The sequence below is a fragment of the Leptidea sinapis genome, chromosome 32 (genome assembly GCF_905404315.1).
Source record: "Leptidea sinapis chromosome 32, ilLepSina1.1, whole genome shotgun sequence".
NCBI classification, from domain to species: domain Eukaryota; kingdom Metazoa; phylum Arthropoda; class Insecta; order Lepidoptera; family Pieridae; genus Leptidea; species Leptidea sinapis.
In genome coordinates, this window is record NC_066296.1 from 6,468,730 (window position 1) to 6,488,295 (window position 19,566).

General features: G+C 34.5%; 1 protein-coding gene across 1 annotated transcript in view; it reads right to left on the minus strand.

The window, feature by feature from the left end:
- Window positions 1-19,566, minus strand: part of LOC126974412 (uncharacterized) — a 375,370-nt gene that overhangs the window by 61,838 nt on the left and 293,966 nt on the right. The window contains exon 5 of the mRNA XM_050821894.1: window positions 7,627-7,729. Coding sequence (XP_050677851.1) covers window positions 7,627-7,675 — 49 coding nt within the window. The 5' untranslated portion in view covers window positions 7,676-7,729. The remainder of the gene's footprint in view (window positions 1-7,626; window positions 7,730-19,566) is intronic.

The following is a 19,566-nucleotide window of genomic DNA, read 5'->3' on the forward strand; positions in this document are numbered from 1 at the left end:
ATTGTTTTAGTAAAAAATGGCTTTGTCGTAAATCCTACTACTCAACAGCTGAATATCTAAGTGATCGGACAGCATGGCAATGGCAGTAAAATATTATATTTATTAAAAAGAGCGCAAAAAAAATGGAGAGTCTTTTCTTCTTCTCTTTCAGAGCTCCATTTGTTTCCGAAGCGGCAGTAGTATTAGAAATAACATCGAAAAGAATTCTCAAGGAATCAATTTTGAGAAAATAAATGCTTTTTATGCCTTTAATGTTAAAGTTTTTTACAATATGGATTTATGACAAATATAATAATATGTTTTGCCTATTGTAATTACCGTCACTTTATTAATGATTAGTGAATTAATTTTTTTCTTATTTGTATTAAATAACAAGCGATCACCTGTAACTCTTCTCTCGTTTTCCGTTTACGTTTTAGTAATCTGAATATTTATTCATTGAATATTTCGCTAAATTTCATAGTTTTATTTGTTGAGGAATCTTTTTTCTGAAATAATGTAGCATAAGTTATGATCTTAGTTTTAACATTAGTATAATTGGTCCAGTCGTTTCGGAGACTGGCAAGTACAGACAAGCGAAAAATGTTTATTTTTCTGGTATAGGTATCGTGTGAACATATTTTTTATTTGTTGAAAAACTAATTTTAATACATAAACATATTTTTCGACTAAATATTTACCAGTGGCTCCTTTGCACGGGATGCCGGCTACATTATGGGTACCACAACGGCGCCTATCTCTGCCGTGAAGCAATAATGTATTAGCATTATTGTGTTTCGGTCTGAAGGGCGCCGTAGCTAGTGAAATGACTGGGCAAATGAGACTTAACATCTTATATGACTCAAGGTGACGAGCGCAATTGTAGTGCCGCTCAGAAATTTCGGGTTTTACAAGAATCCTGAGTGGCACTGCATTGTAATAGCCAGGGTGTAGCTGAAAGTCCTGCTCGTCTAGTCCTTTATTTTATGTCTACTACTTGGTTGAGTCGAGTCAGTTAGTCTTTTATTGGGCGATGTTTATGCTTTTATAATATGATCCAAGAAAATGTTCAAAACAAATGTAGGTATAACGTAATGCAAAGGTTACTTACTAATAATACATAAATGACTTTCTTAATGATGCCACAGATTGGGAATGGAACGACCGCCCTCAGGCTATTAAATAATAAGTTTAATTGTATAATATTAATTTGTCTAACCATATTTTTTATGAAAAAAAAAGAAGCCCGCTGAGTTTATTGAGCCCGTCCTTCTCAGGTCTGAGGCATACTTTTTGGAATGGGTGTTAGTTTTTGACTTTCAATAAGTGATGTCACACCCCATTTTGAATAAAAATATTTGAATTTGAATTTATGGTCTAGGCTGCGGAGATCAATCAGAACCAGGTACATTTATTTGTGAAATGAAAAAAAATGTACAAAAAAAATGTGTTGCGATAGTTAAAAAACGTTTGTGTGGGAAAGGTTATTATAACATAAATGATTTTCTTAATGATGCTACAGACTGGGAATGAAGCGGGCACGCTCAGGATCTATAATTATAAATGTTTATTATAAGATATTACGTTGTAATCTTCTCAGGTCTGTGGCAGTCCATTTTGAATGGGTGGTAGTTTTTGTCGTTCAATAAGTGATTTTGAATCCTATTTTAAATATAAATATTTGGATTTGAAATGAGTTACTTATTTTCATAAAAAAATACATCAAGAGAGCTTGAATGCTTCTAAATATATATTTCAAACCGTAGAGGTGGGATAACAAAAGCGATTTAGCTAAAAGAGCTTTCATTCCGCGAGGAAAATAATTGATGCGTCTACCGCATCCAGTTACTGACTAGTCTTACTTGGTCTGTGGCATGTTACATTTCCTTAGAAAATTTAACAGAAATTGAATTATAAACGAAATGGTGACGTTTCAAACGTAACTGGATACCTTAACTCGAGACTGTTTACATAAATTAAGATGTTTCACCATTAATACCGCTACAAAGCCGGGATGGATGAGGCATTTTGCGTACTGTTATAAATTACAGGGTGGAAATAATGACATAAATATGATTTAGTAGCTCTTAAGAACCAGATGTTTGTATTTAGATTTATTTTATCATTTGTTATTTTTTCAGTTACCCTCATTTCTGGGATTAATTACATAAATTTAAGTTGAAAATAAAATTTATGAACTGAGCCAACCGTTCGAGTGACGTATCGTTGATAAATCTTGTATGTCTTGTTCAACTTTCAGGTTGTGGCTACATCTACAGGATCTACTTTACACTGATAACCACACTTCTGGGATTATTTGGACGTTATTCCAGAAAAACGTTCCAAACCACAATCATGTCGAAATTGAGTTAATAACACAAAACTGGTCACGTCATTCATATTGACGGATTGATAAAAAATGGCAGCCCTACTGTCACTCTTTAAATGACATCATGACTTAGTAGCCCAACCCACATGTACGGAATACACTAATATTAGTAGAATTCCTTAAAATGTGATGTTTGTGTCTTGGAACGTTTTTCAGGAACTACGTCCAATTACACAAATTAAATTTAAGAATGATGCGGGACTCGACTCCGCGACCTCTCACGTTCCGTGCAAGCGCTCTTCGAGTCCGTCGTCCCGTGTTCGAGTCCCGCATCGTTCATAAATTTTGTTTTCAAATTTAATTTGTTTGATTTATTTTATGTTTTTAGTCTTAGTTTAATTAATGTGGGATTAGGTTATCATGGATATATTTGTCTGCCTCTCGCCGATGATGAGGTTATAAGTATTGCATCATGCCTAGAGCTAAGGCAGACTCTTTTCCTTAGACAGTAAAGATTATATATTTTTATTGAAAAGAGCGCAAAAAAAGAATGCTGGGAGAGTTTCTTGCGCCGCTTCTTCTCTCTCAGAGCCCTATTTGTTTCCGAAGCGGTAGTAGTATATACTAGTTATTAGAAATGTCGTTAAAAAGAATTCTAAAGGAATCAATTTTGAGAAAATAAATGCCTTTTATGCCTTTATGAATTTTATATTATTATGAAATCGATTCAAATTCAAATATTTTTATTCAAAACAGGATATAATATCACTTATTGACAGTCAAAAACTACCACCCATTCCAAAAGGTATACCACAGACCTGAGAAGGACAGAGAATATTATATTAATATAATAATAAATAAATCGCCTTCACTGCCCTATCTAATATATAAAATTCTCGTGTCAGGTTGTTAAACTTTGAACTCCTCCGAAACGGCTTAACCGATTCTCATGAAATTTTGAATGCATATTGGGTAGGCTGAGAATCGAGATCATCTACCACCACACGAATTTTTATTTTAATTTACTTGATTTTTTTTTATTTGTTTGATTATGAGTCAACATTAAAAAGTACATACAACTTCAAATTTTCACCCATCTACGATCAACAGTTACTTTTGTATCGCGATTTTAATATCGGCAATACAACGTTTGCTGGGTCAGCTAGTAACAATATAATATACGGCATAATACTATGGAAATAACTAAAGTAAACTAGTTGTTTGATTAAAATTATTATTTATAATATCATGGTGAGCCCAGGTTACTGTTAATCCTGAAGTAATTAGAATAATAGTGTTTAATAAAGGAATTTGAAATGGATTAAATGGAATAATTCTTGTAGGGGGTCATGAAATTCCAATTTCTAGTAGCGCCGTATCTTTGTCAGTAAATTGTCTAATATTTTTTACCGCGAATGCTGCAGAACTAAGTCTGTTCGCCAATCCTTCAGTATCCCCATTGTAATTTGGATTCCAGAGATATTTGATCTGTCCAGGTTTTTTCTCAGCGAAAACATTATTCTGTGTTTTCACATCGAGTAGAAGTAGGTCTTTCACACTATTAAATATCAAGCCGTCAAGATTCCGTACCATAATTTATATGTAAAACAATTGCACACGATATAAGGTTAGATAAATGACCTTAGATAAATGATTACAAATGGAAGCTATTAAACTATCGTCGGTAGTTTACGAGGAGATGATTTTAGTTGGTGCCGGTAAATGCTTTCCATCGTAGTTACAAATTATCTGCAACTTTTATTATTCGTATATCTTTCACTGTATAAAGTGTAGCCCTGACCTGTATAAGTACTACTGGACAGGCTGTTCCATATGTGTGATAGCAAATTTTTTGTGCCTATTTGAAGCGCCACTCGCGAACGTCCAGAGAACTAATTGTGACAAAAGGAACGTACAATACTCTGAAGTTGATTTGCATTTTGAATTATTTTGTGTTATTTATACTTCCAGAATCAACGTAAGTATACATTTTTTTTTGTCAATAGTTTCCCACCATCTATCGATGTCTGCTGAGGTTGTCATCACTAGTTTTAGTACCGCAGACTCTCGCTACATGGCCAACAGCGCCAAAATGGCGAATATCAAACAGGCACAAAAGCACTTTGACAGCCGCCAGTCCACTGGTATACAGTAGAGGTCAGTTGTAGCCCCATATTCCAACTTCTTTGGGTGTCACTATCAAATGAGTTATAATTAATATATAATAATATAAGTACAATAGCTTTTTCCCGCGACTTCATGCGCGTGCAATAGTTACTTTGGGCAGAAATTTTTATTTTTAATACATTCACTTGGCAAATAATACGCAACAAACTGCTGTGGTTAATATATTTTTATAAGCTACTAACTATAGAACTTTCATCCCCCTTTTTCATCCCCACACAGTTCGTAATTTTGAAAACGCTAGAACAAATATGTATTTATTTCTTCTCAAGTGCCTAATAAATACAGATTTTCTTGGTTTTATCTTAGATAATAACGAACTTTCCTACAAGTTTCCACCCCTATTGCAACCCCGCCAAGCCTTTTATTCGATAAAAGGTAGCCTATGTCCTTTCCCAAGCTCTTGTCTATCTCTGTACCAAATATCATGAAAATCGGCTCAATGGTTAACAAACTTACATTTACATTTATAACATTATATACAAAGTAGGGATGTATACTCAATAGCACTTGCCCTTGTGAATAGTTTAAATGTGAAGCGAAATAAGGATTAAAGCCAGTCTTTGAATAGCTTAATCCAAAACGGTATCATCAGCTCCAAACGCCAAAATTGGAATGTTTCCTAATTATATTTGAAATATTAAGTATGTCAAACATTATATTATAAGTATGATATTTTACACATATTGACACTAAATACTTATTGATCGTATAGACAAGACTTCAAGACAAGAAATCGATGCCCTAGCACTAAACTTAGTTCGAAGCAACTTGGTTAAAATGTTTATAGTTATAGTCTCTTTCTTAATAGCACTGAATATAAAGTACACTTCTTATTACATTATCTATTCTTTTCTTTTATCTTTGTCATCATCTCAGCCCAAGGACGTCCACTGCTGGACAAAGGCCGCTCCTAAAGATCTCCACCATGATTGATCCTGCACTGCCCTCATAAAAACTATTCCGGCGAACTTGACCAATCATGGGTAATCGTTCTCTAACTAATCTCCTCTTTTGTGATTCAATCTCGCAGAGAAACTTCGTAATAGTCATCTCCATTTCCTTCTGAACGACAATGAGCTTTCTCATAAGGCCTATAGTTAGCGACCACGTCTGCGTTTTCTTTGTATTTTCTCTTAATCAGTGGTGTTATAATAAGTGGTAAATATTATAATCTCAGTTACCTAAATGGTACAAGTCTCTTTTATCTAGTTTCTTTAACAATAATCACAGACGTGGCTTGTCGCTTTTGTCTTCGTCCGCCATCACTACAAAGTCCTCCGCCGCGTCTGTTCGCGATAAACTCAAAAACTACTGCAAACATTTTCATGCTATTTTCACCATTAAATAGCGTAGTTCTCAAGGTTTTAATATACATTTTTGTATACATTAATGATATTTGTTGGAGGTGTCGGAAAAAAATAAGGAATAATCGATCTGGGAGGTTTCAACGAAAACGCTGTCTAAATACAATCAGATATAACAACATAATGTATCGTGGAATTGTATATCATAAATAGGTCTACTGTAAAAACCATTTGTGTATAAATCTTAATGCGGTTCACAGAATACATCTACTTAACAAGTTTCAACAGTATAGTTCTTATAGTTTCGGAAAAGGTGGCTGTGACATACGGTCGGACAGACAGACGGACATGACGAATCTATAAGGGTTCCGTTTTTTGCCATTTGACTACGGAACCTTAATAAAAATACTATTATTCTCAGGTAGTGCGGTAGCTGGAGAGCAGCGGAGACCAATCCTTAATCTAAAGGTAATATAAAGATAGGTGAACTTATGCATGGATCGTTGTAATTACCTTACCCCGAGTGTGTTCAAATCCTCGTCTTCATGATTAATGCGTCTACCTCCATCCCCAATATTATCTGATTAGAACAACAGTCTGTATTCCATTTCCTTTGTTTTCGTGATAATTTGTTTTACGGTTATTTTTTGCAGTAAATCTAAACGATACTGTCTGACTCTTGTTTTGATAACTTATAGAAGGTTTAAGAATTTATCATAAATATTATCTTGTTTTTATTTTACAATTATTCTCCTTTTTTTCATGGAAAATGAGGACAAACGAGCGTACGTGTGTTAAGTGATCACCGCCGGCCACATTCTCTAGCAACACCAAAGGAATCACATCAGTGTTGCTTGCTTTAAGTCAAGTGTACGCATGTTTTTTGAAGGTACCCATGTCGTATCGTCCCGGAAACACAAGGAAGCTCATTCCACAGCTTTGCAGTACGTGGAAGAAAGCTCCTTGAAAACCGCACTGTGGAGGACCGTCACACATCCAAATGGTGGGGATGATATCCTAATTTGTGGCGTGTCATCTGATACGCTGCGGATATCATTTTTACCATATTTTTAAACTAACATGTAGAGTTTGAAAAATCTGGACTTGCAGGTAGAGCTTAGCTCTAGCTAACTAACTAGATATCCCCATTTTTTTTAACAATTAAATCATTTTGAAATGGTGTGTCTTAGTAATTAACTTTTTCGGAAAAGAGATATATTAAGGGAAATATACGAAACTTCTGTAATGAAGTCAAGTCAATATAAATAATTATAATATTGACACACTTTTCACACAAATTATCTCGCCCCAAGTTAAGTGTGTTATGGGTTACAAGACAATGATATATTTAATACAATATACTTACTTAAACATACATAAATACATATAAACATACATAAATACATTTAAACATCCATGACTCGGAAACAAACATTCATATTCATCATATAAATGCTTGCACCTACCGGGATTCGAACCCGGGACCACTAGCTTAGTTGGTAGGATCGCTAACCAATCGGCTTTACAGGTCGTCATAAATGTTATGCTTGTCAAAGTTTTGAACCATTTACCACCATCATACATGTTTACTCTTCATAATATTGTTTCTTACTACGTCTATTGTCTATTAGTGAATATCTGTAATTAGCTCTAAGTTTTATTGTATTTTTATTTTGTGTTGCTGTTGGTATTTCTTGAAATAAATAAGTATTAGGTTGAGTTTTATTGAAAAAAAGTGGCAAAAAGTTCACAGTATTTCTTATAAATCAATTATTTTATTTGAAATAATTTGTAAAAACGAATGGAGCTAGGAACTTTTTTACTTACCAGCGAATACGAGCAGCCGCAACAGGGCGGCAATGTGCGATCGTCTCATGCTTCGTCACCGTGCCATCAAGCCCCGCTTAGCCCACCTTCACCCGTCACGCTCCTGGGAACAATTATCACACGTTCATTTATTTGTGTAATTGCATTATATAGAATCATTTGTGGGCTTGTAATATCAACTACAATTATGAATGGAAATATACTGTAATTCACAGATAAAACATACACACGTAAAAAAATCAGTCTTCATAAGATTATGACATAGAAATAGAAAGAAGAATACAACAAACATGGAATAAATATTGGAGTTTAAAAAATTTTTTAACAAAAAAACAACCGACTTCTTAAACACTATTCCAAAACAATAGATATAATATGCACTAAAAAGTATAAAAATAATTGCGTAATTTTATACAATCTAATTCTAGTTACGATTATTGTAATTTTTGGAATCGGTGTCCTTCCGCCGCGACCCGCTCTTGCCTCTCACCTCCTCACGATTCAAGCAGATCTCACCTATCCTATATATATATATGTTAATTTGATTGTAATTGGATTCCGTAATCAGAATCTAACCAAACTCTCACCAAACTATCTTTGAAGTATATCCTTCCCAATAAAAAAAGAATCATCGAAATCGGTTGGCGCGATATTGAGTTATTCGTAAATTTATCATTCAATTTGCTATACGTATGTATAACAAATTTAAGACTTTTATGATTTTTCTCATGCATGCAATTGTCAGATCTGGACTACAAGGGAAGCACCAGCTTTCAAATAAAAAAAGGATTATAAAAATCGGTTCACCCATTCGAAAGTTTTGAGGTAACAAACATAAAAAAAAAATACCAAAGAATTGAGAACCTCGTCCTTTTTTGAAATCGGTCAAAAAATATTTAAAAGTATTAAGGCAATAAGTCCGAAAACAAAAATCTGAACTCGAGCCTCTTAATATCCTGTTTGACATGGAGATTCACGGCTAAAGTCACGTATAAAATTTCGCCACCAATGTTCTGAGCTATGCACTATGATAAAAGTGGAAATGGACAGGTCACGTAGAGGCTTACAGATGAGAAATAGACCATGAAAACAACCCTGTGGGAAAAGAAGCAGAGAATAGTCGATGGGACGATATTAAACAGACCGCAGTCATAAGTTGATGCCAAATAGCAAAGAATCGAACGAACTGGGCATCTTTAAGGGAGGCCTTTACCCAACGCGAGGGTATTGATTAAAAGCTAAAATTTATAAAACTAACTAAAGTAACTTTTTTTTTTCATTATGATTGTAAATCTATGTCGCTGTATTGTTAAGGTGTTCAAATATAACTTTCCAAATATTTAAGTTGTAAATATTTGTTCATTTCATAACTTTATTATTATTTCACCACCATGTCAATAGAACTCTTGTTAAAAATAACACATTGCTGAAATGGAATATCAAAGGCCGTCAACGTTCCTGTGATTCCTCTGGTGTTGCAAGAGATTGTGGGCGGCGATGATCACTTAGCAACAGGTGACCCGTACCCTCGTTTGTCCTCCTATTCCATAAAAAAAATCGAAGAGCGGAGACACCTGGTACAGGCATTATTTGCCTAAAAGTTGACTCCGGCCACTATTATGTATTATATAATTATTATTAACTAAACTAATAATTATCATAAGACATAATAACATTAACAAATAACAAGTAATACTAAAAATAAGTTGAAACATTGTTCTGAGAAATAAGACTTTTTATTTTATTTATCCGACCTGGAAAATATTGTTTTGTTGTCCATATATGTTATATATGTAAAACTTCCTTTAGCTTCAACTAATCTAATACAAAAGGTTTCATTGAGATCGGTCGAATCGTTTAGAAGTTATTAGGGAACATAAAAACATACATTCTCTTTTATGTATATAGATTACTGAATTTTAAATTACTTTTTGGCCAATAAAGATATTTTTGTCATGCCGTCTCGTTGAGTTTGTAATGCGTCTTAGATCTTCGTCGATTGTTCTAGATGCATCTATTTTCAAGTCACAAGCCTACCATGAAAACCCTGTACGAATTCTCATAATATTTTCATTAGCACATTACCAGTAGGAGGCTCCTGTGCACAGGAATCCCGCTAGATTATGGGTACCACAACGGCGCCTATTTCTGCCGTGAAGAAGTAATGTGTAAATATTGCTGTGTTTCGGTGTGAAGGGCACCGTAGCCAATTAAATTACTGGGCAAATCAGACTTAACATCTTATGTCTCCAAGTGACGAGCGCAATTGTAGTGCCGCTCAGAATTCTTTCCAGAATCCTGAGCGGCACTGCATTGTAATGGGTATGCGTATCAATGACCACCAGCTGAACGTCCTGCTCGTCTCGTTCCTTATTTTCATTAAAAGGAAATAGTACCCTTAAGTATTCATTATACACACAAAATATCTCACGTTGATTCCATATTAATCCCATTATCTGTCAGGCAGGAATAAAACCGTTAATAATCTGACTTTGATTCAATCAGAACGGTTCTTACCGCATTGCAGGAGTTACCAAGGTACGGAAAACTTTCTTGGTCTAAGTTTTCTCGTTATGAAGACGTCAACCAAGCCTCTAAGGAACTTTTATAATACCACTAATAAGTATTAAATGTTTTGTTATAGATAAAACATGCATAATGGTAATATTTATTTATTATTTTAATACCTTATATATTTATGTTACAAAATGGAATTGGGCAGGCCACGTATCAACGGCCAGTAACGAAAGATGGAGCAGTATAGCTGGTACTCATTAGATGCCAAAAGAAGAAGAGGTAGACCTGGTACTAGATGGAGAGACGATATAGTACGAAGGAGTGATGTGGTCCTGCACAGTAAACAATAAGGACGAATGGAAGAAGAAGTGAAGCCTTTGCCCAGCAGTTGGATGATGTATATAATATTGTAAATTAATTAGTAATATTTTTAATATTGGCTTTAATAAATAATAAATAAATTCGTTTTCTCTGTATTGTCCAGTGGAGCAAGTGGAAGAATTCCAAGCATTCTTGTCTTCCATGAATTTATCTAATCTATAATATGCTTTTTTACTTTTAGTAAAAGTTTAAATTTTTTCTTTCTTTAGTTATTGAATGCTCATGAATTGAAATGAATTTGTTTCATACGCTTTCAACTGGTGATATCAATTTTACCACCACTCGCCTGCTAAAAGGAATTTCGTTCCAAAAAACATAAAGATAATGAAATTTTTAAACAGACCGAAACAGTATCAAAACTTGAAAATTAAAGATTATTTTTATTTAGTTATATAACAAACGATGAATGAATTAGTATTGCTAATGTATTAGTATTCTGTCAAGCGATTATTCGATTCGATTCGGTTCGGTAAGCTTAGTAGACGCTTACCTTTATAGTTTCAGGAGATATTATACCTTAGATAATAACCACAGAGCGTGCCTTACTATATCGCTGTTTAATTTATTTTCATATCAAAGTTCCCAGCATTTTAATCTTAATATATTCGAAATAGATTCCTTCCCAACAAATAATATTTAATAAGACTATTTAGATTAAATTTACAGATATTAGTAATACGTAGATACGATTAATAATTCAATATATTTTAACATTGGGAAGACCTCAAATGGAAATCCAATTAATGGTGAGTTATGAAGGGTATCCTAATTAAATTAATTGAATAGATTTGCGACTTCAAACGGCTCACTCATATAATTGATTTTGGATCTTAGAATTTAATTGGCTTCCAATATAATATCAGCTAAGATATTTGAAAAACTTGTGGTTAGCTATTAGATAATTTATACGTGTAGATAGAGTGTCTTTCTGCTAGACAACCGATGAAAACAGGCCAGGTTTATTGCTTCAGGGTGCGTGACAAGCTAAGTCTTACATTCCCGATATGTTTGTCACTTCGTGTTAGTGTGCGTGCATTGCTATTATTTTGACGTTTTCTAGAAGTATAAATTATCTTAGATTTATACTTTTTTGTCTGAGAAAGAAGACTGATCGACTCTGTGTGTGTGTTTATCGCAGTATTTAGCCCCACCCACAATCGAACTGTCAACCTCAATTTTTTCGATGTTATCACAGCTGTCACTATTAAAGCAATATTGTTGAAGCTATTAAAATATTCGTTTTGTGACAGTCGCCAAGATAAGCCGAGTGTTATCAATGTTTGGCCCCTTTCGTAGGAATATTTAATAATAGTAATATTGACACACTATTAAACAAATTATCTTGCCCCAAACTAGGCATAACCCGTTCTATGGTTGCATGATAACGATATATTCAATTCGATATTCATACATAAATATCTAAGATCATTCATATGTCTAGATAGACTGCGACTCTGAAAACTTCGAATAAAATTGAGGTAGACTATTAACCTCTATTTTGAGCAATGCACCTACACTAACAGAAATCGACATACAAATCGCGAGTGTAAGACGTATCTTGTCAATCACACTAAAATAATAAACCAGGCCTGCTTTTATTGGTATTCTAGCAGCAAGAGGCACTATCTAGACGTTTTCTCATACAAATTATCTGAGATAAATACAGTCAAAACCGTTTATGGCGACATCGTTGAGAACCACACACCGGTTAAATTTACCAAAATCAAAGGTCCTGGCTGAATGTTATATGACCGCCTTATCTAAAACATTGGTTTTTATGACATTGTTTACTACGACATACCGCATTAAGCGACCACATTTGGTTAATGTTTTCGGAGAATTATATCTGTAGAACGACCGGCTCAGCTGTATTGTAAACAATTTGAATAGGTAACTGTATCCACATCTGGCACAGTATAATAGTCAATGGCTATTATCGTAAAAGTAAACAAAGTTTAGGGTCTTTTGTTATTCTTAGAAACAAAGCACATGCATGCCGTAGCCTCAAGGCCCGCTTCGTCATATCTCTTAAGTCAGTTTGTTACTTATCTTTACACAAGACGCACCAAAACATCATTGTTGAGTTAACTGTGAAAATTGTAACATGTCGCAAAAAAGAAAACAAATCAGTATCGAAGGAAAATCGCATATTATTTCAAAGCTAGAGAAAGGAATTCCAAACAAAGACCTGGCAAAAGAATATGGTGTATCTCACTCGACAATTTCAACCATTTGGAAAAAAAGGGAGAAAATTCAAATCCTTTACGACAAGAATTTTTTGAAAATGAAACGAGCCAGAACAACGCGGCATACGAAGATTGAGGAAGCTTTGTTAAAGTGGTTTAAATATCAAAGGACAAATAATGTGCCAATAAATGGACCAATTCTTCAACAAAAAGCAAACGATTTTGCTCAACGTTTTGGTGAAGATTTTGTTTGCTCGTCTAGTTGGATTCGACGTTTCCGGGCTCGACATGGCATTGTCGGCGGGAAAATGAGTGGTGAAGCTGCCAGTATGGATAAAGATGCTGTAGACGAATGGATTACGCAAAAGTGGCCTACATTATGCGAAGGTTACAGTCCAGAAGACATTTATAACGCAGACGAAACCGGACTTTTTTACAATATGACACCAGACAGGACTTTAAAATTCAAAGGAGAGAATTGTTCGGGAGGAAAAATGTCCAAGACGAGACTAACGATTATGGTTGCAGCAAATATGACAGGATCCTGTAAAAGGAAGCTTTTAGTTATTGGGAAATCTAAGAAACCAAGATGCTTTAAAAACATACGCTCACTGCCGGTAACGTATGAAAACAATGTGAAGTCATGGATGACATCGGAAATATTCGAAAAATGGTTACGAAACTGGGACGCTGAATTAAACGCAAACAATAAGAAAGTTCTTCTTTTAGTTGATAATTGTCCTGCTCATCCGGCTATTACTAATCTGAAGTGTATTAACCTCGTGTTCTTACCACCAAATGTTACATCTGTACTGCAACCTATGGACCAAGGTGTAATAAGATGTTTAAAATCTCATTATAGAAGACTGCAAGTGTTAAAGTTAATACAAAGCATTGACAGTAATAATCAGAACAGCTTTACGGTTCTTGATGCCATCTTGATGATATCCGAAGCATGGGAAAAAGTTTCACAAAAAACTATAGCTAACTGCTTTGGGCATGCAGGCTTTAAAGATCTTACAAGTCTTATAACAAGAACCTCAGATGATGTGATTGACGACGATGAAGAGGACATTATTTCTTTGGCTCAATTAGCCCAAAATTTACGACCTGCCTTATCTACTACTGAAACAGACGAGTTCATTGATGTAGATCAGTCTATTGCAATTTGTGCACCAGCTACGGAGGATGATATTGATACGGATGATGATTAAACTTCATATTGTTCCAATTAAATAAATAATTTGTATTTAAAGGACTAACACACGACCCAATTGAAGATCGCACTTTTTCTTTTTTTTATGAAAATAAGGGAAGAGACGAGCAGGACGTTCAGTTGATGGTATTTGATACGCCCTATCCATAACAATGTAGTAACGCTCAGGATTATTGAAAAATACAAAAATTCTGAGCGGCAATACAATTGCACTCGTCACCTTGAAACATAAGATGTTAAGTCTCATTCGCCCAGTAATTTCACTAACTACGGCGCCTTTCAGACCGAAACACAGTAATGCTTACACATTACTACTTCACGGCAGAAATAGGCGCCATTGTGACACTACATTGAGGCACACGCCTCCTACTGGTTGTTTCAATTAAATAAATAATTTGTATTTAAAGGACTAACACACGACCCGATTGAAGATCGCAGCTTAAGCTTATAACTTATAAGACTGTGAAAACTTGAAATTACAATTTAGATTAGTTTAGTGGAAAAGCTATACCTTCTGAATATCCCTGCTCGCTACGTTTCAAACTTAGTAGCAATGTGGAAACGAAATATAAACACACTTGGGTGTTTATGGGACACTTACGAGTCGTACCTTTACACCCTCGTGGGGAAAGGGACCATCGTAATAACTTCTAAGGGTTAATCCAAGTAATACGAAATGAATAGACGGTAAAGCCTCCTGTGTTAAAGCCCTTTTCGTATTCTAACATATGTACTTCGATAGATTTAAAACTTAATAAATATTCATTATATTTAAACATGGACGAAATAATAACATAATTCATTCTCAAATCAAATCTAATGTCTTCAATCGCGATTTGTAGAAATAGAAATGTATTTATTTACCATAGGGAGTGACAATGCCATAACATATTACAACAATACTTGGTCATATCAGTTCGTAAAGGGACGAAGGGGAAAGACAAACTCCCAGCCCATCTTTTAAATCATTAACAATTTCGTCTACATAACTAAGATCTTATTTTTAGAGCAAATTTTTACGAAATTCCACCCACAGTAGTTCTTTATATTATTAATAGAACAACGTCTGTCAGACAGCTAGTAGTTTAATAAAACTATGATTGTTTTTTCTACAAACTAAAGCGAAAAAATTAGGGATTCGGCAAGTTTTTGTCATCATTTAATTTCGTAAAATTTTAAAAACCTCGCTATACATCGCAGAAATAATGCTAGTGTTCTTGGTACACTCACAAGTATTGTTAATTTTAATAAAATGTAATTATAGTATCGTAAATATAATAATTGCTTTATTTAAATAAATAATGCAAAATGTGTGAAATATGTTTATACTAGTAACGCCCTGCAGATCCCTAGCGTGTGTTCTGCCAATGCCTGTCAAATGTTTGAACCTGAATAGCTTTTAATCCTGACCGCCTTGAAACCCAAACCCAACAATTTAATATTAAAAGTAGTAATGAGGATGAAGAAGTTTGGTGTGTGATTCCTTACTATCTATTTTTTTATGACAATAAGGGACAAGACGAGCAGGATGTTCAGCTGATGGTAATTGATACGCCATGCCCATTACAATGAAAAGCCGCGCAGGATTCTTGAAAAAACCAGCGGCACCAAAATTGCGCCCGTAACCTCGAGACACAAGATGTTAAGTCTCATTTGCTCAGTAATTTCACTAGCTACGGCGCCATTCAGACTGAAACACAGTAATTTTTACACATTACTGCTTCACGGCAGAAATAGGCACCGTTGTTGTACCCATAATCTAGCCGGCATCCTGTGCAAAGAAGCCTCCCACTGCTTACATATTTTTATTTACTACTTTTTGACACTTTTGTGCACCTGTTTTTGTAAATGTATTATGACAATTTACAGCACTTTACAAATGCTTTTATAAGTTTTCGTAATTAAAAATTATTGATGTTCATTTGCAACGAATTGATATACAAGTTTGTACCTATTGTGGTTGCTGAGGAATATCGAGTTCTTTGTAGTTTATATATTATATTCAATCTTCACGAGAAGCTTCATTTGTTGAAACTCCAACCTTCCATACCTGACTTACTACTGATAATTAACCCGAAATTGATATTAGGGGCTAATATATAAAATTGCCGATTCGGAATGAAAAATTGAAAACTGTTTTTTTTTAATTTAACATATTTATTAAATCAAAATTATAACCATTATTATCTATACACTTCTGCTATCTAATGGGAAGGTAATTTATGCCTTTGCGATAGAATTGTGGTGATCTAGATTCGACAAATTGTGTGAAAGCATCCTAAGAAGAAAACTTTTTATCACCAAGAAAATTGTCCAAATCACGAAAAAAATGGTAGTCCGTTGGAGCAAGGTCTGGCGAATACGGAGGGTGACGAATGGGTTCTAATTGCAGTTCCAGTAGAGTTAAAACCGTTTATCATGCTGTATGAGGTCTCGCGTTATCATGGATCAATAATGATGAATATCAATTCATAAGTCGGTGCTGTTTCAGTGATACTTTTGTTATCAGAGTTCGACCTGGGGTTAGCCATTGCATTTTTCGCTTACGGTTATCATAAAGAATACTCTTTATCCAATGTCACAATTCGATCCAATATTCCCTCATTTCTGTATCTAATCAACAAAGCAACACGCGTGTCTTTCTGCAGATCAGTCAAATCAAGAGATTTATTGATTTGACGCAAATGAGTCAATGTTGTTGGTAAGGTAACGTTAAACCATGTTGCTAATTTCTGGGTAGTTTGGCTCGGATTCCACCATCTCTTTTCATTGTTAGTCACCTGTATGGGCGGTCTTACGCACGTGGTCCGTTCTTCAAATCAAAGCTTCTATCACGAAATCGTTTATACCAAAATTGCACGGTGCGTTCATTAGCAGTCCCCTCTCCGAACCCAACATTGATATTGCGAGTTGTTTCTGCCGCGTTAGTTCCGCGTCGGAACTCGTATTCAAAAATCACTCGAATTTTAGAAGTATCCATCTTTCTTGTCTAAGCTGAATAAAAAAACAACTGAAAGTCGATACCGTAATGTTGAACATTTTTTAAAAGAAGAACTGTACCATGTGAAAAAAGTTTCACTGAAAAATCTCAAACCACGAAGGTTCTATGTCAATTCGAAGTACCTATTACAATAAAATGGCAATTTTATACTTTAACCCCCTAATATATTATATGAATATATATTTATATAGACTAATAGATGTGGTATCGATAAATTGAATCCATTAAAACGACTGATAGTTTTGACGACAAACTCTATATCTTATATTATCGTTCAACTATCCGCTTGGATTCGTAGTTTAGTAGAGCTTGTCTGTAAAACCATATTATAGTGAGAATCCTTAGAGGACTAAACTTGGCAACCTTAAGCTTAAGAACTTTCCTTTCGGTTTTGTATCCTTCAGGCTTCACTGAAATCTTATAATTAAATTTTAATGGCGAGACAAAAGTTTTTTAATGAAGATAATTTCATTTTGGAGACAAAAACATTTTACAAAGTTTCAAATTATAAATACTGACTTTTGTAGGGAAACAGCAAAAAATACTGTTTACGACTTGTCAATCAAATTCGGTTACAGTCTAACATTATCACCGCTTCGGAAACAAATGGCGCTCTGAGAAGAAACGGCTCATCCAGCATTTTTTACAAATAACATTATGTAAAATATGCAATACTGTGCTATCATTGTTATTGCTATAAAATAATCATAATCTAATCAGTTATATAAGTTAATGTTATCTTTGATCTAGTCCCAGGCTGACAGGACAGAATACGACTTGAATCCATACGAGAACAAACACAAATAACTGATGTGAAATATTATATTAAAAACCTCAAATGGAAATGGTCAGGCCACATGATAAGGAACAAAAAAGACAAATGGTCGAAAAATATTACAGAATAGTATCCTAGACAACAGAAAAGGAAAAAAATCATCAAAGGCAGGCAAGCAAGGATCATGTCTTAGATGGGAAGATGTCATAAAAAAAGTAGCAGGTGCAACCTGGTCGAGAAAAGCGAGAGACCGCTCACTATGGAAAAGTTTGGGGGAGGCTCTATGCCGAAAATCAAGAAGACCGAATACATCCAATAATTATCGGTGTAAATAGTAATTACCTACAAATGAAAATAAAAATAAATATAAATAGAATTTAAATATAGGTGAGATTATATTATTTAGGTAAGGAATCATTAAGTATTAAGTACATAATTAAGGATTGAAAATAAAGGAAACGTTGTGGTCTGAAAGAAGATGTTGTGCCAAAAATTGAGAAAGGTATGCTGAGATGGTTTGGACATGCCGAGAGAATGAATGAAGAACGATTGACGAAGAAAGTGTATAAGGCCAGTGTGAATGAAAGTGTTGGAAGAGGTAGACCTAGGCGTACGTTTCAAGGTCAAATCAGGGACGTCTTGAAAAAAGGCCAGGTCAATAGTACCCTAAGCCGGAGAGCATGTATGAAAGGAATAATGAAAGTGGACGAAGTGAAACAAGTATGTAAGGATCGTAGCAAGTGGAAAGAAGTGGTCTCTGCCTACCCCTACGGGAAAGAGGCGTGATTTTAGGTATGTATGTAAGTATGTGAAAATAAAGGCTTTTATTATTATTATTATTGTCCCAGGCTATCCGAATAGATATTCAGCCGTGGAGTAGAAAGATTTACGACAGAGCCATTTTTTAAATAAAATATTCAAATTTATTTATAGATAATGCCTGAAGAGCGACTGGGACTTTATTATAAACGTGTATAACGCAAGCTTTGTTTGTCTCAAGTCTATTGTGTGATAATAAATTATCATATAGCAGGAAATGGACATCTGTATAAGTACTAATGTTAGGATTAGTAGGATAACGGGACGCGCGTCCTGCAGTAATCCTTCAGTGACATTCATATTCATCTATTTCATGTGACAGACTTAGGTAATTTATACGTCTAGATAGAGTCTCTTGCTGTTAAACGACCGATAAAAACAGGCCAGGAATATTAGTTTAGTGTGCGTGATAAGCTACGTCTTACACTCACGATTTGTATGACACTTTGTGTCAGAATTGCTCAAAATAGAGGTTAGTTCTAAAGTCTTTTTTTTTGACGTTTTCACAGCTGTCATAGTCTATCTAGACGTATAAATGACTTCAGATGGCAGGAATACTTAAGCAAATATTAAAAGGACAGGACCAACTATTAATTGTATTTCATCTACAATGCTTGTAGCGACGTAGTGTGGCGGGTCATGTAATTCCTCCCCTGAGACATTGCGGTGACTAGTCGATCCTGTCATTACGAATACTGCTTTTAATGGTTTTCGTGGTCGAAATTCATGTAATATTATTATCTATTTACTGTTTGAACAGGCTCTATTGCGGTACATATAAATATTTTGAGATATTTACTATTTGTTTTTAACTTATCAAGTAAGAAAAATATTTCCAGTTGCAGAGATTGTGCAAAATAATTTGTGAATCGCTGAAACTGTAATTCATAATTGAAAAGAATGGCAATAAGTTTCTAACCACTTCTTCTCAATAAATCTTAAAATTTCAGATATATCTGTAATTGTGCTATATAGATTATTCTAATCTAAATTAATAGATACATTATTAATTACATTCAACTAATCTCATACTAAATGTATGGAA